This window comes from Eumetopias jubatus, unplaced genomic scaffold (genome assembly GCF_037043125.1).
Source record: "Eumetopias jubatus isolate StellerSeaLion01/CBP00866 unplaced genomic scaffold, mEumJub1_p1.0 scaffold_1, whole genome shotgun sequence".
Taxonomy (NCBI): domain Eukaryota; kingdom Metazoa; phylum Chordata; class Mammalia; order Carnivora; family Otariidae; genus Eumetopias; species Eumetopias jubatus.
In genome coordinates, this window is record NW_028274807.1 from 213,975,677 (window position 1) to 214,000,372 (window position 24,696).

At 53.6% G+C, this 24,696-nt stretch overlaps 2 protein-coding genes across 3 annotated transcripts; one reads left to right on the top strand and one right to left on the bottom strand.

Annotated features, from left to right (window-relative positions):
- Positions 1 to 1,088: 1,088 nt before the first annotated feature.
- LOC114226106 (adenylate kinase isoenzyme 1) lies at positions 1,089 to 12,161 on the bottom strand. The gene is given in 5 exon segments (XM_088022611.1): positions 1,089 to 1,157; positions 1,928 to 2,051; positions 2,053 to 2,120; positions 11,312 to 11,425; positions 11,994 to 12,161. Coding segments are annotated over 5 exon segments (543 nt in total).
- A 1,647-nt stretch (positions 12,162 to 13,808) lies between these two features.
- Positions 13,809 to 23,139, top strand: GTF2F1 (general transcription factor IIF subunit 1). Of its 2 annotated transcripts, none has more exons than XM_028126299.2 (12): positions 13,809 to 14,219; positions 14,301 to 14,347; positions 14,918 to 14,990; positions 18,224 to 18,417; positions 19,422 to 19,592; positions 20,907 to 21,091; positions 21,661 to 21,814; positions 21,899 to 22,080; positions 22,187 to 22,260; positions 22,341 to 22,479; positions 22,683 to 22,800; positions 22,884 to 23,139. In XM_028126299.2, exons 1-12 carry the CDS (start codon positions 14,208 to 14,210, stop codon positions 23,086 to 23,088), a joined length of 1,554 nt encoding a protein of 517 aa, XP_027982100.1. In that variant the 5' UTR covers positions 13,809 to 14,207; the 3' UTR covers positions 23,089 to 23,139. The 2 variants fall into 2 exon arrangements, with proteins under 2 accessions (XP_027982100.1, XP_027982101.1); XM_028126300.2 differs by having other exon boundaries at positions 13,810 to 14,219; positions 21,902 to 22,080.
- Positions 23,140 to 24,696: the final 1,557 nt, after the last annotated feature.

The window sequence follows — 24,696 nt, forward strand, 5'->3', positions numbered from 1 at the left end:
CCCCACCCCCTGTAGAGTTTTGAAGCAGATGTTTGTTTGTTCTTTATAGATGTTGTAAAAGCCTGATAATGGTGATTGGAAATTACAAGCTTTGTGTTGTGTTTTTGCTTTCCTTCCTTCCTTTTTTTTTTTTTTTAAGAAAAAGAATTATAAGAAAAAATAGTTTTCTGCAGGCGCATTGTGCTTTCCTAACTCCCCCCACCCTCTTTTTTTTTTTTTTTTTTTTGGTTAAATAAAGTGCTTTTTGTCTAAAAACTGCGTGCTGGCCGCAGTTGTGTTTGTAGGAGACAAGCTGAAGAGGAGCAAGGGTTGGCCAATCAGAGTGGGGTCTGGGCCCCCCAAAGACCGCTCTTCTGGTGTTGTCTTGCAGAAAAGGGAGCAGCAGGGTGAGCCCCAGTGGAGTAGTCCCCCCACCCCCTTTCCCCGTGAGGACGTGGGGAGCAGCACACCCAGGAGAGGCTCTGGGGACAGGTGCTTCCGTGGATGCAGCCTGCCGCCACAGCAGACCCACGGCTGTGTGTGCCTCCCAGGAGTCAGGCGGGCCTCGTCTCTCAGCGGGCCCCTATGCAGAGACCAGGCCTGTTAAAAAATGGCCCTGGTTCCAATGCTTGGTGGGAGGCTCTGGCCTCCCAAGGGTGAGGACCGGATATGGAAGAGTGAACTGAGGGGCCATCTGAGCTGTCTGGCCCAGGGGCAGTCATCTTGAGGCCTACTGTGTGGCTGGAGTGCTCTCTCTGGGCTTAAGAATTGAACGCTAACAGATCAGGTTTCACATTCAGAAGCCTGGGCCCACAGGCTTCAAGGGCAGCCCCAAGCAGGAGCCCACACAACAGCTCATAGCACCCCCCGCCAGGCCTTGTCCAGGTTGGTCAGGAACCTGCTCCTGTGGGGGGGGCCCCCAGCCAACCCACCCCTGTGGTGCCACGGCCCAGAAAGGGGCTGTCAAGTCTGGGGCCTCGTGGGGAGTCAGCTCAGATTAAAACCTGGCCTGCCATCACCAGATGTCTTACCTCCCAGGCACTGCGCCCCTTCTGAACCCCGTGTGGGTTCTGGGATGAGGGCGAAGGCAGAGCCCCCAGCCCCTCCCATCACTGCAGGCTTTCAATGACGGAGCAGCGCCTAGCAAAAATGTTTTCTGGAGCTGCTTCTGCCAAGATCTAGAGGAGGGGGAGTGAAGGGTCAGTGCTGAGTCACAGCAGGGACACTGTTCACCCCTCCAAAAGGGGGAAGCAGGTTAGCAGGCCTCTTTATTAAGTGCGGGCAAAAAATCGAGGTGCATGCAGTGCCAGGGCCATGCAAGTGAGGGGAGAGGGAAATGGGTCAGGAAGGCTGCAGCACAGTGCTACATGTCACTAGCAGCTGGCCAGAGGTGCGGTCCCTCGGAGCAGGCCACAGGAGGGCAGAAGGTGGGGGGAATTGCCTCCCCCACCTCACCCGGCCCCCCACCCTCCCTCCCCAACCTCGTTGGTCAAAACTAGTTCCACAAGACACCCTCCTTTCAGCCTCATCTCACACTCTTGCCTTCAGTGGGAAATGGGGACAACAAAGTTGAATGTCTTCATAGACGTGTCACTTTAAGAATTAAGATAGCCCTACCTTCCCTGGGGAATGTGTATGGCTGGACTTGAGCTGTGGTTCACCAATTGTCCTAACCTTATATTTTGTAGATACATTCTAAAATGTATTTAACGTTGCAGCTTTGGAGATAGTAATTCTGTTTAGGCCTCAAAGGTCATGGCCGGAAGGCCACGGCCTGTGCCCATACTGCCCAACCGAAGGAATGGGAGTTCCCAAATTTCCCAGTATACATAGTGGGGAAACAGGCCCAGAGAGGTCCAGGATGTGGGCCACGGCATGACCCCTGTCTTGTTCCCTTGGGCAGTCAGTCGGTGGGGTGGGAGGTGAGTGGCAAGCAGGGAGTACCTACATTACAGAGCAGGTTCTGCTGCTGCTAGAAGGTCAAGACTGGCTCACACAACGTGTAGTTTGTCTCCAGGCGCTGGCGGATGGCCGACTCACAGTCATCTGCCCGGTGCTCTACGTGGCCCCGGCGCAGCACTCCGAACCATCGTGTCCATGGAGCAGTCAAACACGATGACGCTGTCTGTGGCCCGGCCCACCTAGGCACCCGCAAACGGGGCTGGGCGAGGAAGGGGCTAGGTGCAGTGGCTCCCTGACCCCTCTACCCTGAAATCAGGAGTCTAGAATTGTGCGGGCCCCCTGGGTTCATCTGATTTTTTAGCTCCAAGTTAGTGTTCACATATTTATTTTTTGAGATAGGTAGGACCCTGGCAGAGGCTCAGAAGTAAACAACACTAACAGGGAAGAGTGAAGACTTCCTCACCATCCCCAGCCACCCAGTTTCACCCTCCCTGGAGGCAACTCCTTCCTGGAGTTACCTACTATTAGGGACATATACTGTAAAAGCAAATGGGCTCCGATGTCCTTTTTTCTCCCTTTTTATACAAGTGGTGGATACTGATTTGCCTTCGACTTCACTCAGTATAACTGGAGATGTTTCCATACTGGTACATGAGGAGGTTCCAGCTGTATGGATGTACTATAACTTAGTTCTAGGCCGATGGATATTTGGATTGAAATATTTCTTCTAAGATGGATTTAAGCATTCCAGATACTTCCACTGGGTAAGGTACAAGAACCCGCAGCTCAGGGGCACCTGGGTGGCTCAGTGGTTAAGTGTCTGTCTTCGGCTCGGGTCATGATCCCAGGGTCCTGAGATCGAGCCCCGCATCGGGCTCGCTGCTCAGCAGGAAGCCTGCTTCTCCCTCTTCCACTCCCCCTGCTTGTGTTCCTTCTCTCCCTGTCTCTCTCTGTCAAATAAATAAATAAAATCTTAAAAAAAAAAAGAGCCCCCAGCTCATCCTTACCCATACCACTGCTCTGACCTCCCTGACTGGTCTCAAGGAGACCTTCCTAGATCTCCATGTCTGCCCACTGTGAGCTCTACCTCCTACAAGTCCCTCCAGAATTTCATTGTAAAATAGACTTCAATGATGCATTAAAAAAAAAAAAAAAAATTACAACAAAGTGGGATTCATTCCAGAAAGCAAGGATGGTTCAATACAATTTATTGTATTAACCAATGAGGGAAAAGGCATATGATCCTCCTCATAAACACAAAGAGGGCAATTAACAAAATAGAGCATGCATTCAGATTTTTAAAGAGGCAAGGAATTGATATCTTTAGCCAACATCTTAATGGAAATTTGCTTTCCCACTGAAATTGGGAACAAGACAAAATTGCCCACTCTTGCTTCTATGACTTAATAAGGTATGAGATTAGCTAAAGCAATGAGATAAAAGAAATCACTTTGAGAAACCTGAATTTGAAAGAAGGGAGGTAGAACCATGTCTGTTTGCAGGTGCTGTGATTATATTTCTGGAAAACTCAAGAAAATCAATAGATAAACCAGTGTAGACTTAAGAAAATTTGACAAAATATTCGCTAACAGTAACAGAATATAATACTAACACACAGAGGTCAACAGTCTACATGTACGCAAAAATCACCAGTTAGAAAAGAAGGCCCAGGGTGGCTGGGTGATAGACATTGGGGAGGGTATCTGCTACGGTGAGCACTGTGAATTGTGCAAGACCGTTGAATCACAGATCTGTACTTCTGAAACAAATAACGCAACATATTTTAAGAAAAAAGAAAAAGAAGAAGATAACAGGAGAGGAAGAATGAAGGGGAGTAAGTCAGAGGGGGAGACGAACCATGAGAGATGATGGACTCTGAAAAACAAACTGAGGGTTCTAGAGGGGAGGAGGGTGGGGGGATGGGTTAGCCTGGTGATGGGTATTAAAGAGGGCACGTTCTGCATGGAACACTGGGTGTTATGCACAAACAATGAATCATGGAACATTACATCAAAAACTAATGATGTAATATATGGTGATTAACATAACAATAAAAAAAATTAAAAAAAAAGAAAAGGCCCATTTACAATAGCAACAAAATGAAATATAAAATGCTCAGACAAAACTTTTCCAAAAATGTGCAAAGTCTTAAGGACAATCTTTAGGGAAAACTTGGATAAGATTACCCCTAAATAACTCAAAGGAGACTTGAACAAAAGAAAGATAAAAATGTGCATGGGTAGGAAGACCACATCATAAAGGTGTGAGTTCCCGAATTAGTTTGTAATTTCAACGTGATAGCATATTTTTAGTTGAATTGGCTGACTCTAACATTTGTATACAAAATCAAACACAGGGATGTCCAGGAGAACCTAGGCAAAGAAATCCAATGGATAGTAGGGGTGGGAGAGGAGGTCTGGAACCCTAACAGATACTAAAGTCTAATAAAGCTGCCATAACTAAGACAGCAGGGCATAGGGGGATAAAGAGACCCCTGGAACAGAGTAGCATCCATAAATTGACCCACGTGAATACGGAAAGTTGTTACATGGTGAGGGTGGCATCCCGAATAAACGGAGAAAGGACAGCCTATCAACTAGAGGATCCTGGAACAACTGGATCACGATTTGGAAAAAGGTCAAACTGAACCCTTACCTCATTCCAAAAACTAGGATAAGTCCTGAATGGATCAGAGATATCAACGTAAGAAATAAGGTCATACAAGTACTAAATGAACCATGAGTAGATTCCCTTATAAGCCTAGGATTGGGGGGGGTGCTGATCTTAAAATCCCGAAGAAATAACAAAATATGATAAATTTGATTAAAAATTTAAAAACAACTTTTGCATGACAGAAAGATACCATAAAGCAAAGTCAAAAGATAACTGACAAAGTGGGGGGAAAAGATTTGCAATATAGCCCAATATAAAGAGTTCCTAGAAATCAAGAAGAAGAGACCAACTCTCTGTCAGAAAAAAATAAATAAATAAAGCTAAAGATATAAAGAGCACACAAAAGAAATAAAAATGGCCCTTAAACTTTGGGGAAGATGTTCAGCCTCACTCATAGTAAGAGAAACGCCCATTTAAACTACCCCAAAACAGCATTTTGCACCTAAGCAGGGTGACAAACATTAAAAATTCGGCAGCATCCTCTGCTGGTGCGGGTGTGAGGAAAGGACACTTTCATCTTTCGCTGGTGGCAATGCAAAACAAAAACCGTGGTGATAGCTAGCAAAATGATCCACACGTTTCTCTTTAGTCTAAAAACCCACCCCAAAGAACCTATTGTAAAGATAACTAGCAAAAAAAGAAAAGAAAAGAAATGCCATGCGGAGGTTATTTAGTGTTGCATTGTTTGTGGTGGCACAAGACTGCCAACAGCTTTTTGTCTTCCAACATGTTGTCCAACAATTTATTGTCAGTGGGGGATCAGCAGGATAAACGGTGGCAGTGCCACACCTTGGAAGAGAAAGGGAACAAGGAAGTCTTCGGTGCCCATAGGAGATCTGCAGGATATATTGTAAAGTTAAAAAAAAAAAAAAAATGAAGACAGGTATATACAGAACGCTAGTTTTTGTGTGAGGAGGAAGATCTCTCTCTCTTTCACACGCACACACACACGCGCGCGCGCGCACACGCACACACACACACACACACACACACACACACGCACTGGCTTTATATTTGCAAAAAGAAACGCCAGAAAGACAAACCAAACACTACTGAAAATGGTTGCCCATGGGGGTTGGGGACGGACAGGAATGGCTGGAAACGAGCTCTCTCCAGCGTACCTTTTTATGTGGCTCTGACTTTGGAATCATTAAATAATGCAAAAATTCAAAAGTTAAATTTAACAAAGCAATCCATAAATATCCAAAACCGAACTGAAACAAATGTACCCAACTGAGTGTTATTGTCATGCATAACTACACAGAGAAAATAATTATTTCGGGCAACTCGGTGTTTTTTGTGTACATCCACAGTGAGGAATATTACAAGGAAAATCAGAGCCGCAGAGAAATCTTAAACTTCCTTCAGTCGTTTTGGTCTTAGTAGTTAATATGGGTACATTCCTTGGAAACTATTTTGCATCTGATGGAAAAATGCGAATGACCGTGTTCATGGTTTTAGGAATCCGGCGTTTTAGGGAAAGAGAAGGCACAGTCATGGTAAGTGTGAACTGGAAACATCAGTACGAACTTGTGATATTTTTCTTCCCCTTTCACAAGTTTGTGTTTTCCAGCTCTGTCCCCTGGAAAGGCCTGGAAACGGTGGCAATGGGCACCCCTGACCCCCAGAGTGGACGCCACTCAGAAAGGGCTCCTTCGAGGCACGGCCAGTTCTAGGATTCAGCGGGAAGTGTGAAAGGTGGTGGGGGGGAGGGGAGGGGGGGCACGTGGCTGTGTCAGAGGACACACGTGTCAGCGAGAAAGGGTGCCTCCTGGCCACCGATGTGACAGCTCTCACATCAACAGCGACAAAGACCCGTGAGTTCATAGCGATGAGAGAGAACAAAACAAGGAAGGCAAAGTTGACCAACCTCATGGGCGCCATCGGAAGGAACCAGGACACCAACGCCTTAGTCTGAACAATAGCCTTCGTTGAGGAAGGAGACCCCAACAGTCCTCGGTGAGGAAAGAAATTTCTTCTTTAGGGAAGGATTCCCGCTAATCAATGTGGAAAACATGACCAGCAGAGAAAAACCTCTCTCTCAAAATAAATAAATAAATCTTCAAAAAAAGAAAAATCAAGGTGTCCACCCAGCTAGTTCCTTCTGAGACTCCTTTCCTGGGCTTTTCCCTGTGTCCGCCGCCCTCTGTGTGTCCATGCCCTAATCTCTTCTCGTAGGGACACTGGTCGGATTGGATCAGGGCCCACCCTAACGACCTCTTGACTTGCTCACCTTTTTGAAGACCCTCTCTCCACCCATGGTCACATTCTGAGGTCCTAGAGGTGAGGGCTTCCACATACAAATTTGGGGGGACACCCTTCCAGCCATTACAGACCCCTCACTAAGGTAGTGGCAGTCGGACACATGGGAGCCTCCTGGAAATTATGCAAGACAAAAAGTACTGAACCACAGTGCTCTACGCCAAATTCACCCTGCTTCATCTGCCACCACGTAGGGGAGGAGCCAAAGCCTGAGGAGCACAGAATGTCATGGAATTGGAAGGACATCGTCAGAATTGGACAGATGTCACAAAACTGCAAGCACGACACACACTCTGTTTTCCCACTTTCTCGAGTTCACCACCTGTGTCCCAGTGAGCATTCGGGGGCCCGATTCCTCCAAAATAACACCCTCAAACACATTTAAGAGATAATCCAACCAGGCCAAAGAGACAACTAAGCATTGTGTACCACCCGACACACAGTTCCCGTCAATGCCTGCAACACCTGCTTGAAGAAATGGCATCTGAGTCCCCAGCGAGCAAGAGTCTAGACACACCACCGACTGATAGATCTAGTGGCGAGAGGAACGTGGTAAAGAATGCTTTGCAATCGGCAAAATCCAGGCTGTGCGAAATGAGGAGACCCGAAGCCGTGGCTTCTTCAATAAACCCAATGGCAAGGAAAACAGAAGCAGCCGCGATGGAAGGAGTGCCGACTGTTGACAAGGACCGTGAGACATAGCGACCCACTGCACTGTCAGCCTTTACTTAAATCCTCATTAAACCCAGACGTCAGAAGACAGAGATTTTGAAGATGTTCACGGAAATTTGAATATCAATCAGTTGTTTGAGGACGTGAAAGATATTAACGTGGGACAGTGGGAAGTGTTTTGATTTTGCAGAAATCTTCATCTTTTGGAAAACATATACAAAAATATGTACGGATTCAAAAACACACACACAGACACCCAATGTGTCGAACCTGAATCTGAGTGGGTCGGTAGTTAATTTTGCGTGTGCAGCGCAAATGAAGGATAGAGAGACGAGTTAAGGAATACCACGAGTCAGGAAGCCCCTGGACAAATCTGAACAAATCAGAATCCCAGGCTCTCTGGTGTGTCAAAGGCAGGAGGGAAGCAAGCAGGGCCGACGACCTGCCTTGGATTAGGAGACACCTAGCGAGGTGTGTGCCTCGTTCTCCTCACAAGTCTAACCTGATGGAAACCAAAGAGACATTCTTCAGACACTGGGGAAACTCAGAGGTGGCCTGGGCATTGAACGGTCTCGAGGCATGAATGTTAACCATCTCAGGAGCGTCTGGGTGAGGGAGCGCCCAGAATGGGACCTGGTATCTGCTTCAAAGCACACAATCAGCAACTGCAACAAGACTTTGTGTGTGTGTGTGTGTGTGTGTGTGTGTGTGTGTGTGTGTGTGTGTGTGTTTTAAAGATTTTATTTATTTGAGAGAGAGAGAGAGAGAGCAAGGGGGAGGGGCAAAGGGAGAGGGAGAAACAGGCTCTCCGCTAAGCAAGGATCCTGACGATCCTGGCTCGATCCCAGGACCCCAGGAGCATGACCTGAGCCCAAGGCAGATGCTTCACCGACTGAGCCACCAGGCGCCCGCGACAAGATGTTTTGGCGCAGATAAGGCAAGTGTGGCCAGACCTCGATGATGGTTTGATCTGGGGACATGGAGATCCCTTAGATCGTTCCAGTTGTGTGTGTGTTTGAAATCTGGCACCAGAGATACCAAAGATGGCCTTGTGGGTTTTTCCACTCAGGGAGCACGCGCACACACAAGTGCACAAGCGAGTCCCCTTCCTGGTGAGGACAGTGAACAGGTGCCTTCATTCTCTTGGGTGCTTCCGAGTGCAAGTCTTGGCGGCGTCAATTTGCACTTCAAGGTCAGCACTGTTACTTACAGCACTGCATTCCCCCAAATGCCTTTTTCTACTTTTTGCCGGGCGGGGAGGGCGGGCAGTGAGAGCCCTTCAGTGAATGGAAAGAGAGCACCCCTTGCTCCGGAGGTAACTAAAATCAAATACGCAGCAATGCTAACAGTCTGGTTGTGATACTGGACGATGCCACCCCCTGGGGGGAACTGGGTGAAAGGTACAGGGCAATTTCCCGTGAGCCTCTAATTAACAAAAAAATTTTTTTTTAATATATAATTATTTAAGTCTACTTCTGTGAACAGGGGAGTTTCCCTGCAGGTGGCACTTTTGGGAGAAACAGGGACCCAGAGAAATGGGTCCCGTGTCTGGGCGTTTCGGGGCGACTGGTCACGGATGCTCCAAGCAAGTCCAACCTGACGATAATCATCGGAGCTGCACGTGGTTATCTGGTCCTCCTCGCCGCCCCTTGTGCAGAGTGCTTCCTGGTGGGGAGTCCCCGCGTGCTCATTTGACACAGGCCACCCACCCCGGGGCCTCGGCTCCCTGGAGCAGTGTTCTCAGACAGGTGCACAGGTGACCGAAGCAATCTTGGAAACAGACAGGAAACTGTCTCAGGAATCAGCCTTCCCCATCTCCCCACATCGAGGAGATGCCTGTAGCATTTCTGTCCATATTCGCTGTTGAGGACACTAAGGCTTGGGAGGCCGAGTCTCGTGCGAGTCACAGACAGGTGGAGAAAGTGACCGAGTGTGACCCGAGCTCCAAACCCACAACAGCATCAGAGACCGCCCTAAAAGAGACACTCCAGCCCAGCAGGGTCGGGATGGAAGGACCAAGCTGGGTGCCTCCGGGGACCCCTGGACAGACCAAAGGCAGGGGCCTCCAGGGTCCTCAAAGGTCAACAGGGGCCTGGCAGCTCACAGAGATCTAGAAAATTCTCCACAAAGAAAATCCACTCTCCTAACCCAGAGCCCTGTTTATTTCATTTTTGCACTTTGGGCAGCCACACGGGCACAAGAGGAATGCATGCCTTCTGCTCCTCTTAGCATAAAACCCCAACACAAGTATGATCCTACATGGCAGATGGCACTCGGCCTCCATGATGGAGAGGCAACCTTCCAGGGGTGTAGCGGGGAGACCACCGGGAGGCGGAGAAAGGTCCCCCACTGACATAGTTAAAATCTAGGCCTCAGAACCAATTGCTGTGGTGTAAGGCCTGCGTCCACCACCTAAATTATGTGATCCCAGGCAAGTCGCCCGATCCCTCTGTAAAAAAGCAGGATGCTGATGGTGCAAGAAACATTTTTTCTGGAACATTCCGAAAGATCAGAGCTCCTCCGTGTAGTGTCAAGAACAGCGCTGGGCTCAGGAAAAAGCTCAAGATGCATTCATGCTGCTGTTGCCATGGGGACATGCAGGCCCTGCGCCTGCCAAGTCAGGCGATTTTCAAGGGAAGCTGGGAGTTTTGATGTGGCATCTCCTGAGTTTTGAAGCTTGGCCTTAAAAACCTGTAGAGTCCAAACCAAACCCATCGGTGGACCACATGGGGCCTGAGGGTCAGGGGTGTGCAGCTTCTGGTCTGAGACTTTGCGGCACCTGTGGAGTCCGCTGAGCTGGCATCGAGGGCTGGGGCCTACTGTAGGGTGGGCGCCGGCCCAGGGCTCATAAGGATGGAGAGATTCATGAGCCCGGCCTTTGCCCTCAGAGCGCCCAGACCAGGAGAGGGAGCCCAATATTTGCCCTGAGAGTCATTTCAATGAGCCCGACAGAAATTGCTCCCAAGCAGGTGCAGACAAAGGGCAGGGCCCCACCTGCCCCAGCCCTGGGCAACCTCTGTTTGATTCCCACCTGGACTTCTTTGAAGGCACTTCGACCCTATCCAGCAAGTTCTGGAAAAGCCTGGAGGCTGACGATCTGCCAGTTCCTCTTGTCCTGCTCGGCTGTTTCCAGACGCTCCAGCCATGGCTGTTCCGGCGTGTGGATGGGCCTTCTCATGAAGTCAGCGCTGCTGGCCTGCAGAAGTAACCTGAAGAAAGGTAGTCCGACTCGCCAGCACTGGCTGGCTCCTCCTTGCACAGCTCAGTTGTCCGATGTCCTCACTTCAAGGAGGCCAATGGGGACCACCCAACCCAAACAGCCCATTGAGTCCCTCCAGGATGTCATTCTGTCTCCGGCTCTTGACTGCATTTATTGCTGCCAGAAACATCTCTCTTTTGTTCAGCAAGTCATGCATTGGTCAGTGCCTGTCTACTGGCATCCTAAGAGCAGGGACTGAGGCTGTCCCATGAACTCCTAAGGACAGAGCCTGTTCTCTACTGTTTGGGGACAGGTGGTTAAATACATAGATGAACGAATAACTATACTCCATCCTTGTGGCCCAGAGAGGATGCTAAATCCACGTGCTACTCAGTGGGCAGATAATCTATGTGCAGGAAGATACTAATATGACTGTCCCGGCCAGCTCACCAGGTTCTAGAAGCTTCCAACAATCTCCTGACTGTCCCTTGATAATATAAAATGCCACTGCCCCCTCGCCATCTCCTCTCCCCCGAGTCTCACCCCTTCTGACTCCATCTGAGGTGGGGAGGGAGGAGTGGCTTCACACCTCACCACACACTCACACCCCCTGGGGTCACTCACAATGCGCTCAAACCCCTTGGCCTGCCTCAGCTCCCGCAGGAAGCCGTCAATGAGGAAGCCCCGGCTCTCTGGGCGAGATAACATGGCGTTGCAGATCATGTCTAGGATGATGCCCTGGGAAGGAAAGGGGTGGCGGCTTCAGTGCCCCGGGGTCCCTCACCTACATGGCCACCTTGTCAAGTTCTCTCCCTCAGTTTGGACTTCAGCTGAATCCAGGGAGTACCTGCCCTCTCCAGGGCCTGGGATTCTGGGTCTGCTCTCGTGCCCTGGGGCGACTCTGATGCACAGATCCCATCTACTGGGCAAGTGGCTACTGTGTGCCAGGTACAGGGGTGACCTTCATTTTACAGGTGAGGAAACAGGTACAGAAGGGGCTGGTGATAGAGACGCCCAAGGTCACAAAAGGAATAAATACTAGCAAACTTTACCGAGTGCTTGTGAAGTGCCAGGCACTTTGCCACGTGCAATGACGTCAGCCAACCCTCACTACAGACTCCTGCTGTGGGTCCAGCTGGTCTCCCCTTTTTACAGGTGAGGACACGGAGACTCAGGGCAGCAAGGCAGTGGCCAGGCCAGGAGCCGTGGCCTTCTGGGCCTATCTGCTTCCACAGGGCTTCCAGGGAAGCTCATCCTAATGTACCCCCTTCTTCTTCCCTCTGCCCCGGAGCCTGTGAGCTCTCACCATGGGCACCAGGAGCCCCTGCAGCATGATATTATGGATCTTCCAGCCCCGCTGGGTGCTGCGTTGGGCTTCCTGCCGCAGCAGCTGGCCCAGCCCCACATGGCAGAAGCCATATTTGGTCGCCATGTTCTTGCACTGTGTCCCCTTGCCACAACCTGGGCCACCCATCACGAAGATGATCACGGGGTACTTGAGGATGTCTGGGGGGCCCAGGGAAGAGGTGGGGAGAGGGTTTGGTGCCTACAGGGGCCAGCATGCACCGATGTGACTGTGTCCACAGCCTAGTGTGTGTCCTTGGTGAGTGACACCGGACACGGGTCTCCTGGCATACCCACTTTTGCCCTAGGGTGGCATCTGGGGGTGCATATCCATGCCCAATGGTATATCCAGGCATGGCATGCATTAGTGCTGTTATGGGTCGCTGTGAAGCAGATGTGAATTTGAGCAGGCCAGGCCCTCTGCACACAGCATCTCCTTGAAGAATCTCAATGACTCTATCATCCCATTCTACAGTTGTGGAAACAGGCTCAGAGCAGGGCAGGAACTTGCCCATCCTCCAGACCATCCCATACCACCCTCCTCTTCCTCCACTCTGCTCTAGCCCCAGTGGCCTCTTCTGTCCCTTAAACTTGCCAAACTCAGCCCTCTCCTGCTGTGCCCCCTGCACAGTAAGTCCCTCCTCCACTGCCTTCAGGTCACAGCCCCCCCGCATCACGCTTTCTCTAAGAGACTCCCTCCCCATCATTCCATCCCAGAGCCCCATTTCTTCCACAGCAGCGGCCATGATCAGCAATGATTTTGCCTGTTTACTTGTTCTTGTCTGTCTCCGCCGCCAGACTCTATACTCCATGAGGGCAAGGACTATTTCTGTCTTGCTGGTCCCTATGTTTCTATTAATTGGCACAGTTCCTGACTTATAGTAGTGGGTGATGAGTAAATGAACGTCCACGGCTACCAGGCATGACCATGGAGTGCAGTAGTTTATAATGCAATGTTAGTGTCTTGCTTCCCTCCACCTTGGCTTAGTGAATTCCTAGCAACTCACAGGGCCCAGCTTAAATCTCCCCTCCTCCCTGAGACCTGAGAGCCAGCTCTTCTTTTTCCCTGTGGCAGCCGTGTTCCCTCCTGCTTGTAGATGCCATTTTCTGAGACTGTCTCCTTCACTACACTCTCATCTCCAGGCCAGGGAGCTAGTTTGACACATTCACCCTGGAGTGCCCGGAACCCCGCACAGCGGGTGCCCACGTGGATCAAAGCATGGCTGTTCCTTGAGCATGTGCAGTTGTGTTACTATCACGGGGGGAGGGGGCTGTTACTATCACGGGGGGGAGGGGGCGTGTGCACGCTGGACTTGGGGTGTGGGACACCTGCAGTCCCTCATGCCCTTCACAGCCTCCTTCCATCCCCCCCACCCCAGTGGGCCAGCCGCCCCCTTTTCCTGGGGTCTCAGGGCCCTGCCCATCTGGGGCAGCTTGGACCTCCACAGACCCATCCCACCAGCGGCCCGTGGGGTGGTCGCGCTCCATCCCTACCCAGGCCCTGACTCTTCCTGGCTTGGCTCAACGTCACAAGGGCCCGATCATTTGGCGAGATGATGAAGTGTCCCCGGGGCAGAAGGAGGAAATGAACCCAAAGAGGCTCAGGTGGAGCCGCAGCAGCTTGCTGCGGAAGAGGCCTCGGTCGCTATAGCGACGCGCCCTCCTTGCACTCACTTCCGGAGTGGAGTGGCGCATGCGCTGGGCGCCCGCGACCTCGCGAGGAAGGCTAGTGTCTCCCTCCCCTCCCAGGATGCCCCGCGGTTCCGGGTGTGACGTCGAAGGAGGCGTGGCCACATGGCTGATTAAATTAACCGCGCTGTATAGCGAGGCGAGAACCCCCCCCCCCGCCCCGCGCGAGCGGTAGACGGTGTGATTGCTAGCTCGGGTTCGGGTTGGGCTCTTCCTTCTGGAAAGAGACGGGGGTACGTGAGGCGCAGGGAGGTTGCCATCGCGACGCGGCCCGAGTTTCGTTTCCAGGTTAGGCGCAGGCGCAGACGTGGCCGGAGTGGTCCCCGAGACGGACGGCCGACTGAGCACCGCCTCTGGGGAGCTGCTCCTGGGATCGGTGGCAGCCGGGCTTGGGGTCCTCGATCGGGGCCAGAGACCCCGACACCGCGAGGGCGGCTTTCCCGGGCCGGAGGGACGCGGACCGGACCCGAACCACCGATCGTCACCCATGGCGGCCCTCGTGAGTATGCGGCGGAGTTGGGGGGTCCCGGCGGCGGCCTCTGCAACCCCTCACTCACCGTCCTTCCTTCTCTACCCGCAGGGCCCCAGCAGCCAGAACGTCACTGAGTATGTCGTTCGAGTTCCCAAGTAAGTCCCTGAGCCCTCTTCCCACTTCCCCCGAGAAGGGATCAAAACCTTCCTGAGCTTCTAGGCATGCCTGGCACCTCCTGTGATTCTCCCTCCTAACTAGCCAGGGACCTGGGGACAGGGCTGGGGTTTAGCCGAAGCCTCTGTGGGGGCATCCTGTGTTTTGAACAGAAGGAATGAATGAATAAACGAATGAGTACATTAATAGGCGGTAGGATGCAGCCTCCTGGCCTGGTACTCCCTCGGGCAGGAGTGCCTTTTCCCCAGTTGTGACTCCTTTGTTGGTCCTCTGGAAACCCGGTTCCAGGATTTTCCTCCTCTGGGAAACATTCGCTGCCTGCCCTCCCCCATCCCCAGGGCAGAATTCCCCATTATTCCCACATCTTGGGCTACCCCAGGTCTTTGTGCCTCCTTCTGCTCTTCTTCAGCATGGGTTGGGGGGAGTACGGATCTGTTCCCTGTCAGACTGGGAACCCCTGAGGGCTTTTGTGGGTCCCCAGCTTTGCTGAGCCAGGGAGTGTTTGTTAAATGAATGAAGGACTGAGCACTGCCTCTACTTGCCCATTCCAGAAACACAACTAAGAAATATAACATCATGGCCTTCAACGCAGCTGATAAAGTCAATTTCGCTACCTGGAATCAGGTAAGTCCCTGTTGTGAGTGAGTGCGAGAACCTGATCCTGCACTTGGTGGTTGCAATAGATGCTTAGTTATAGTAGTAACTGAGGCTTGGTTTCCTCCACGCGCCCTGAGTGGAGATAAGATGATGTACTAAGGCCCAGGCTGAGCTGCTGGGTGTCTCTGTGAGGAAGATTGGGCAGGCCCCACAGGAGGCCTTGTGAAAAGAAAACATTTAGAATTTGTGTCCACTGACAGGCATTTTTGGTCTGGAGTTATCTGGGCAAGGGAGGGGGCTGCATCCTGCAGATGGTTTTTGGAAGCTGTCTCTCTCCATTGGTGCAGCTATAGCAGAATACCCCGGACCGGATGGCTTATAAACAACACACGTTTGTTTCTCACAGTTCTGAAGGCTGGGAAGTCCCAAGATCAAGGTGCCAGCAGATAGATTTTCGGGTCTGGTGAGGGCCTGCCTCCTGGTTCATGGATGGCTGTCTTTTTACTGTGTGCTCACCTGGCAGAAGGGGTGAGGGAGCCCTCTGGGGCCTAAGGGCACTCATCTCATTCACGAGGGCTCCACCCTCATGACCTAATCCCCTTCCCAAGGCTCCACCTCCCGAAGCCATCACCCTGGGGGTTAGTTTTCAACGTATGCATTTTGGGGTGGACCACCAACATTCAGTCTATAACAGAAGCCATTAAAGGGTTTTAAACAGGGCAGTTACAGTGATCTGGGTGCTGTCAGGAGACAGGCTCAGACAAAGGGTGTGCAGGGTGGAGGCGTCGGCTGAGGTCCAGGGGAGTGACCTTTGGGCCTGGAGCAAACAGCGGTTAGAGAAGTGAGTGGATTCTAGTGTGTTTCGAAGTGGAGCCAACATGATTTGTTAAGGATTGGATGTTGAGGGGTGACAGGGCCAGATGGATGGAGTATTTGAGAACTCTGGTCCCGACATCATATGTTAGACATCCAGGTGGAGATGGGAAATAAGCAGTTGAGCATATGAGTTGGGAGACTGGCCGGGAGCATCTGGGCATTTGGAGCTGCATTTAAAGCCACTGAGCCTGAACCAGCCCAGCAGAGGAGTTGGCCCCAAGTCTAAAGTCGGCAGCTTCAGACCTTCGCTCAGTAGGGTGGCTCCTACTGCTCAATCTTGTTTTCCAGCACAGGTCTCTCTTTGGACTATTTTTAAACGTCACTTCATCTAGTTGAGCAAATGAGGCCATTGGACATTGGGCAGGTGAATGCTTGCCCAGGGCACCCTCTTCCGTTATAGGGTGCCTGCCTCCCAGCATCTCCAGCTGCACACCCATTCATATACAAACTAACATGCTCCCCCAAAGTCAGGTCTCACCTAAATTATCCAGAGAGGGTGCAGGGTTTCCAAATCCCTGATCACTCAGTGGGGGGACATCCTTTATCACTAATCATCCAAGAGAGAAATAACCCACCCATCGGGGGTACCCGGCCCCCAAACAACACTCATCGCTAAGAAGAATAACCTGGTAAATACTTTGGGAACATACCACCTACCATCCCTCATTAAGTAGGAGGGCCCCTCTCCCCCGACCCATGAGAACCCAGAGGAGCCTACCCCTCAGTCACCCATCATCTTGAGGTGCAGCACCTGAGTCGTTATCACCTCTTGAGACACGTGACCTCCTAACCACTAGGAACGTGGGGGTTACACATACCCCATTCCCTGATCATCATGGGGGGACATCGCTCATCACGCCTTGTTTTGACCACCTGGAGGTCACACCCCCTGAAAATCTAGTCACGGGGAGATACAGCCCCCAGAATTCTCATTGACTAAGAGGCATACTCCCTAAAAAACTTAGGAGGATTACATTCCCTGGGGAAAAACGAATCCACTGGGTTCTCACTAATCACCCGAGGGAGGGGGCAGGTACAGGCGTCTAAGCGCTGTCAACCACAAGGGACATCCCTTCCCCCAGTAGCTTCTCCTCACCCATGGCAACTCGTGAGCGGAACCCACCCCCTCCCCAGATGCATTCTTTGCAGCAGCTGTCCCCAGAGACCACGCCCTGGGCTAGTGGTGAACCAGCCCAGCCGGGGCCCTGCCCTCTGGGGTGACCGCCTTCAGAGAATCAGGCCTGTTTACCCCCCTTTAGTAATGAGGCATACCCTGAGCTGGCTCCCAGAAAAGGAGGTGCAGGAAGGACAATGATTCCTCCCATCCCCTGGGGATGCCCTAATTCTGGCCCAGGCTAGCTTGGTAGCCGTTTTCCCTCCTATTTCGAAGCTTTTGTTCCATCGTCCTCCAGCGTGTGGTGGTGTTGACTGTTGAGAATTTCCGCCACGCTCATTCTTGTCCTTCATATCAGGGGTCAGCAGGCTTTTTCTTGAAGGACCAGCTAATTATTATGCTTGGCTTTGTTGGCTGGTGTCTGGCACAGCCCTTCTGCCCCGCCCCGTACACGGTAAAGACACAGTGGTATGTAAATGAGTGGGCGTGGCTGCACGCTAATAAAACTTTTGCTTTCCCCCCTACCCCCCATCCCCGCCACTTCCTGGATGCTTGTAGGATCTTTTTGTTCCCAGCCATCTGAAGTCTCTTGACGGGGGGAAGTAACATCGGTCCTTTGCCTTTTTCAGCTAACATGTCTTCGCAATCGTTCCACACTCTTGGCTCCTCTCTTTGGCTCTTTGCTCTTCCGTTGTGTGGAGACGGGCCTGTGTGTTAAGCGAGTCCCCTGCTGATGTGCGTTAGATTCACTTCCGGTCTTTTGCTGCCGCAGACAGTGGCGCAGCCAACGGCCCTGTGTGTGTGGCATTTCACCTCCGCCGTCTGGAGGAGGCAGCTTGAGGGAAAGCGGTGTGGGCGTCTGAGAATTTCTAATTGCTGCTGAATTGCCTGGAGATCCAGACCTGGAAAGCAGCCTTTAATGGTGTCTAAATGCAGACAGAGAAGAGGAGTGGGCCGGTTCCAAGCAGGTTCTTTTCATTGTCTTTGCTTTTGTCCTCTCACCAGAATGATCCGTTTTTAACTGTTGATTTAGAAGTAGTTTCAGACTTTGAAAAGCTGCGAAGTAGACATAGTATAAGGCTTACCCACCTCCCTTCACCCAGATGCACAGAGGGCCAGTATTCTACCCCTTTTTTTTGTTTTGCTAAGCAGGAGGTTGGCTTTGAATGTCTGCAGCTCAGCCTGGGAGAGGGGGTAAGGGGTGCTCTTGCAGGGGCGGGCACCCTGCTGAAAGTGTCTTTTTCCTGCCTGCCCTGCCCTGTTGCCCCAGGCCCGGCTGGAGCGAGACCTGAGCAACAAGAAGATTTACCAAGAGGAGGAGATGCCTGAATCCGGCGCAGGCAGCGAGTTCAACCGCAAGCTTCGCGAGGAGGCTCGGAGGAAGAAGTATGGCATCGTCCTTAAGGAGTTCCGACCCGAGGACCAGCCCTGGCTGCTCCGCGTCAATGGCAAATCAGGCAGAAAGTAAGCGGTGGCGCAGTGAGTGCCTCCCGCGTCCCCCTTGTGTCCTAACTCCATGGGGCGTCCTCTCTTAACTCCCATGGCTCTCGTGGGGTTTTATTTCTGAAGATGAACCAAGCCGATGCTCATGCAGGATCTCTAGGGACCAGGGTGTGGGAAGCCTGAGAACCTGCCCTGATCACACACAGCGAGGGGCTGCCTGGAGACGGGGTTGTGAGGATTGGGAGGTTGGGTGGATGGAGGGCACTCCAGGAAGAACAGCACGCACAAAAGCACGGAATGGCCTGCAGAGCTCTAGGGACTATCACAGGGCGGGTGGATGGTGCAGGACAGTGGATGCCAGGATGCCGCTGGACTGTGGGTGGGCCGGGGCCCTGGGGAACCTTGAAGGTTGTAGGCAGGGAAAGGGCACTCTGTAAGATTTCCCAGACTTTTAGGGCAGAGAAGGGTGAGGGTAGAGGCCAGGAGGAGGCTAGTAGTAGTTCAGTCATGAGGAGGAACATGGAGGCAAATCCGGAGGGGTCTGACTGCAGGGCTCCTGTTTCACAACTAATCTATCATGGTCCTTCCAGAAAGGACCATGGTACATACAATGAGGGGAGCCCTGAGCTCGCTCTTTGAGGTGGGGAGTGCTGGGCCTGCTTTCCAGACGTGGAAATCGAGGCTCACACAATTGAAGGGCCAGCCCAGGGTCTTCTGACCTTGAATTTTTTTTTTTTTTAAGATTTTATTTATTTGTTTGAGAGAGAACACAAGGGCAGGGAAGAGCAGAGGGAGAGGGACAAGCAGACTCCCCGCTGAGTGCGGAGCCTGATGTGGGGCTCAGTCCCAGGATCTCGAGATCATGACCTGAACCAAAGTCAGACACTTAACCAACTGAGCCACCCAGGCGCTCCTGGATGTTGCTCAGAGAACTGAGGTGGTTCTGGAGCAGGGGTAGGCCAGGGGGCATAGGCCATCAGGGGGGCTGATCCTGAGGACCAGGCTGTGACCATGACTCTCTGCAGGTTCAAGGGCATAAAGAAGGGAGGTGTGACAGAGAACACGTCCTACTACATCTTCACCCAGTGCCCTGACGGGGCCTTTGAGGCCTTCCCCGTGCACAACTGGTATAACTTCACGCCTCTGGCCCGGCATCGCACACTCACTGCTGAAGAGGCCGAGGAGGAGTGGGAGAGGTGAGTGAGCCTGGGCAGGCCTGGAGGGAGGCAGGACCCAGACGTTGTCCTCTCCCAGCTCCCCAGAAGGGGGCTGAAACACTTGGAAATGGGGTGTGTCACCAAAGCTTTCTGTGTGACTGGGAGCTGGGTATTCAGTGGTGACAAAGCCACACTCCTCCAGGCCCTCGGGGAGTTCTCAGTTCAGTGGGGAAGACAGACACGGAAGCATCAGGGACACACAGGGCCTTGAGAGAGCTGAGGAGGGGGTAGCTGAGCTGAGTCCTGGAGCAGGAGTTGGCAGAGCAGGGGAGGGTCTCCCTGGCCCACTTGGCTTCCCCCCAGGCAAGAGGGCTATGCCTGGATCACCTACAGGTGAGATCTATATAATGTAAAGTTTACCATTTAACCATTTTTAAGTATCCACTTTAATGGCATTAAGTACATTCACATCATCGTACAACCATCACCACCATCCATCTCCAGAACTTTCTCATCTTCCGATACTGAGTTTCAGTCCCCATTACACAGTAACTTTTTGTCTCCCTCCCCTGGCTCCCACCATTCCACTTTCCATCTCTGAGTTCGACCTTTCTAGGGAACTCTCATGAGTGGGATCATGCAGTATTTGTCTTTTTGTGACTAGCATATTTAATTCAGCATAATGTCTTCAAGGTTCGCCCCTATTGTAGCATACGTCAGTGTTTCATTGCTGTTTTTTAATTAAAAATAGTTTTAATAGTAAAAAAGACATAAAACTTACCATCTTAACCATTTTTAAGTGTACCACTTAGTAGCGTTAAGTCCACTCACATTCTTCTGCAACAGAAGAGTATCACTCCTTTTCACGCCACTGTTGAACTTTGTGCTCTTAGATACATTAATCGTAAGACTCTCCTTAGATGCAGTCCTATTTTTTAAAACTTTTATCACCATGGTAAATAGAAACACCAGTCTTGTTTGTCATAAAAACAAAGGCACCCATAAACTACCATAAAAACACACGGATGTGGATACACTGTGGCCAAATTCTGTTGCCTGAGAAAGGCCCTGAGTTTGAGAGCGATGCTGGGATACCAGCTCCACACTGGGACCTTCTCCTTGAGGGACACAGGGCAGAGAGGGCGTTGAAGAAGGGCCAGCTCTCCCCAGGTGATTTCAGGGTGTTCCATGCCGTGGTTGTGAGTCCTCTGAGGTCAGATCATCCCTCAGATCGCTTAAGTCCTGTCTGTGGTTCCCCTTTGGGGAGCGCCTGGTGGAGATGCAGGGGGAGGGCCAGGTATCTGGAGCCAGGCCCCTCGTCACCGCCCACCATGCCCCTCCCCCTGCCCACAGGCGAAACAAAGTCCTGAACCACTTCAGCATCATGCAGCAGCGACGACTCAAGGACCAGGACCAGGATGAGGAGGACGAGGAGAAGGAGAAGCGGAGCCGCAAGAAGGCCAGTGAGCTGCGCATCCACGACCTGGAGGATGACCTGGAGATGTCGTCTGACGACAGCGAGGCCAGTGGCGAGGAAGGTGGGGCCGGTGGAGCCCCCCGGGTGGCTGGGTCGTACTTTGTCAAGGCGTCTTGAGTGATGACTCAGGGAGGTTAATGCCACTGAAGGCAGGTTGAATCCCTCACAGCCCGCTGGCAATGAGGGCGTGACGCAGCGGGCTCCACGGGCCCCTGGGGAAGCACCGCAGTCGGTAGGAGGCAGAAAGCAGCGACGGGCACGTCTCAGCGGTGGCCTTTATCGGGACTTCCGCGGGATGGGCAGTGCGGGGGGTTGGCGGAGAACCGCTTCCAGATCGGCCGGTTCAAATAGTCCTGGCAGGCCCTGGGCTACACAGGGGTGGTTTCTGGTACCCGGTATGGGGGCGGCGGGGGGCGCCTGGGGGCTGCAGGGAAGAAGATGGTGGCCCTGAGGATGCGGGGGAGAGAGAGGGAGTTGGCGGTGGAGACTTGGACTGGTCGGGTTTGCGCGTGCGAGGCGAGTGCTCGGGGGAGTCTCTCCCTGGTCAGCGCGGGCCCCCAGCATGTCCAGACATCCTCGGATACGCCCACGGGGACGCGCGCCAGCCTGCGCCCCGCTCTGCTCCCCCAGGTGGCAGAGCCCCCAAGGCCAAGAAGAAGGCACCACCCCCCAAGGGGGGCAAGAAGAAGAAGAAGAAGAAGGGGTCCGACGATGAGGCGTTCGAAGACAGCGACGACGGGGATTTCGAGGGCCAGGAGGTGGACTACATGTCCGACGGCTCGAGGTGCGGCGGGCGGCGGGTGGGAGGCCCCGGGCCGGCGTGGCGCCCCGCGTTCCCTCACCCCCCTGCCCGCCCCCGCTCTTCCAGCAGCTCCCAGGATGAGCTGGAGGGCAAGCCCAAGGTCACGCAGCAGGAGGACGGCCCCAAGGGCGTAGACGAGCAGAGCGAGAGCAGCGAGGAGAGCGAGGAGGAGAAGCCGCCCGAGGAGGACAGAGAGGAGGAGGAGGAGAAGAAGGGGCCCCCGCCTCAGGAGAAGAAGCGCAGGAAAGGTAGGTGCGCCCGCCGCCCCCCGCAAACTCCCAGAGCCCCTCGTCTGGGGCGGAGCTGGGGCGGGCGGGCGCCGTGGCACTGACGTCCCCCCTCCGGCCCGAGCAGACAGCAGCGACGAGTCGGACAGCTCGGAGGAGAGCGACATCGACAGCGAGGCGTCCTCGGCGCTCTTCATGGCGGTAAGGCCCGGCCCCGGGGCGGGAGCCGGCGGGCGGGCCGTCCCGTCTCTAGACTCCCATCCCCGACCCGATCTCCGCAGAAGAAGAAGACGCCCCCCAAGAGGGAGCGGAGGCCGTCGGGTGGCAGCTCGCGGGGCAACAGCCGGCCGGGCACACCCAGCGCGGAGAGCGGCAGCACCTCGTCCACCCTGCGGGCAGCCGCCAACAAGCTAGAGCAGGGTGAGCAGCCTCGTCCCCCTCGGCCTCCGCTCGCCGTCCACCCGCGCTCCCTCGTCCCGCCTCAGGACCGGAGGCCTCTCCGCCCCCGAGCCCCCTGCATGGGGGGGGGGGCGGGCGGAGCGGAACGCTGGCACCCCCTCCGCCTGGGCGCCCAGGGGTGCAGCCGCCGGGCACAGGACTCAGCCCCGCCCCTGCTCCCCCAGGCAAGCGGACGAACGAGACACCGGTGGCCAAGCGCTTGCGGCTGGACCCCGGGCCCCAGAGCCTGTCGGGGAAGTCGACCCCTCAGCCCCAGTCCGGGAAGTCGACCCCCAGCAGCGGGTAAGTCGGCGAGGGCAGCAGGGCCAGGGCAGGGGCGTGCAGGAGCCTCCTGCTGACGCGGCGCCCTGCCCTCGGCCCCTCAGGGACGTGCAGGTGACCGAGGACGCCGTGCGCCGCTATCTGACACGGAAGCCCATGACCACCAAGGACCTGCTGAAGAAGTTCCAGACAAAGAAGACGGGGCTGAGCAGCGAGCAGACGGTGAACGTGCTCGCCCAGATCCTCAAGCGGCTCAACCCCGAGCGCAAGATGATCAGCGACAAGATGCACTTCTCCCTCAAGGAGTGACGGGCTCCGGCGCCCACCCGCCTGCCCAATAAACAAGCTCCGTCTCTAGAACTTCCTGGGTGCTCGTGTTGTCTGGCCCCTGCCCCCCTCCCAATCCCAGAGCGCCGCCTTGTCAATTCCAAATCACCCCGGGCAGTTTTCTCAGCGGAGGTCTCTCCGTCTCATGGGCCCCCTCCCTCTGGAACCTTCCACTGCCCCTTAGAGCCTGTTCCTCTTCGTCCTCAGCCTGTCGCACTCACTGAGCATCCAGCCCGCATGGGCACCGTGGGCCGTCTCTCCAGCTCTGGCTTCTGGTTCTGTGTTTAGTTGTAGCTTGTCCCCCTTAACCCATGAAGTGCTTTGTTTCCATGTCTGTTCTCCAGACCTTGAATCATCTTTGCTCCCTTTTCAGATCAGCTGGTCTGTTTTACGCGCCTTGCCGCTAATGCTTTCAATCCCTTCTTTCACGTTTTTGTTTTAAGCATCTGTCTTATTATGGTCTCTGGCAGATAGACACCTGGTTCCTGACACCCGCGGACATCCTGTGTTACCTTCTGATCCCTCTTCACGATCGATTGTTGTGTTTTATAACTTTGGATGGGGACCTGAGGCCGGCTCAGGGCTTCTGTGGGGGCCTCCTGGGCAGTTGGCTTTGTAGGCCAATCCTGCAGGTGCTTTTTGCCTTTGCTCCCTCCCACCAAGGTGGCCCAGGAGCCCTGGGCTGAGCCCGGGTTCTCAGCTGGTGGGCTCTGGCCCAACGTGGCCACGAAATCCCAAACGCTTTTGTTGCTGATGTTGGCACCTGGGCCCTATTTTTCAGCTTTCCAGCGATGTTTCTAGGACTCCCCTTATTTCTAACAACTTAGTTAGGCATTTATTTTATCTCCCGTTGCTGGCGTTCTGCCTTGGGAAGGCTTTTTGAGTTTGTGGACAGTTTTCATTGAGGGAAATGGAATTTGGCCGTGGTGCCACTTTTGAACCCCTGTTCTGCGTGATCTGGCTGGGGTGGGGGCAGGATGTGGGGCTTCTGCCTTGCCCGAGGCTGGATACTGGGTGGAAAACTTCCCCACCCAGTTCCACAGGCCCTTGGCCGCCGAGCCGAGATGCCAGAGATGACAGGCTAATTCCTAGGAATGTTCCAGGTCCGTTCAGCCTCCCTCCCCATCCTTCCGCCAGGCCTTTTGGGGGCAGCAGGAAAGCAGTGTTGCCCCTGGCCCGGCGATTTTACCCCTGGCCTCCCTGCCACGGGACTGAGGTCTGAGGCCTCCCCAACCGGGCCAGCCGACGCGCCCCAGTGGTTAGGTGCAAGGGCCTTGTGTTCAGCAGCATCTGGCTTAAAATCCTGCCAGTGTTTAATTCTGGGCCACCTTGGACAAGTGACGGTTTTTGTCGGAAGGTGGTCCCAGCAAGCACCACAGTAACCGCACCAGCAGGACGCAGACGGAGTTTGGGTTACTCCCAGTCTTGCTAACCCGGAGAGCGGCTCCTGAGGTTGCCTGCTCACCTGCGTAGGACGAGTTCCTGAGCCCGTGTTTTCCTGGGGAGGAGGGAGGTGACTGGCAGTTTCCGGAGCAAAGGCTCAACCGCTGCGGGTTTGCATCCCTCTCCACGGCCTGGGGTGCACGTGCG

Coding starts and splice junctions, on each gene's coding strand:
- GTF2F1 (XM_028126299.2), top strand. Junction 14,348..14,917: donor TATGTCGTTCGAGTTCCCAA/GTAAGTCCCTGA, acceptor TGCCCATTCCAG/AAACACAACTAAGAAATATA. Junction 21,815..21,898: donor TACATGTCCGACGGCTCGAG/GTGCGGCGGGCG, acceptor CCGCTCTTCCAG/CAGCTCCCAGGATGAGCTGG.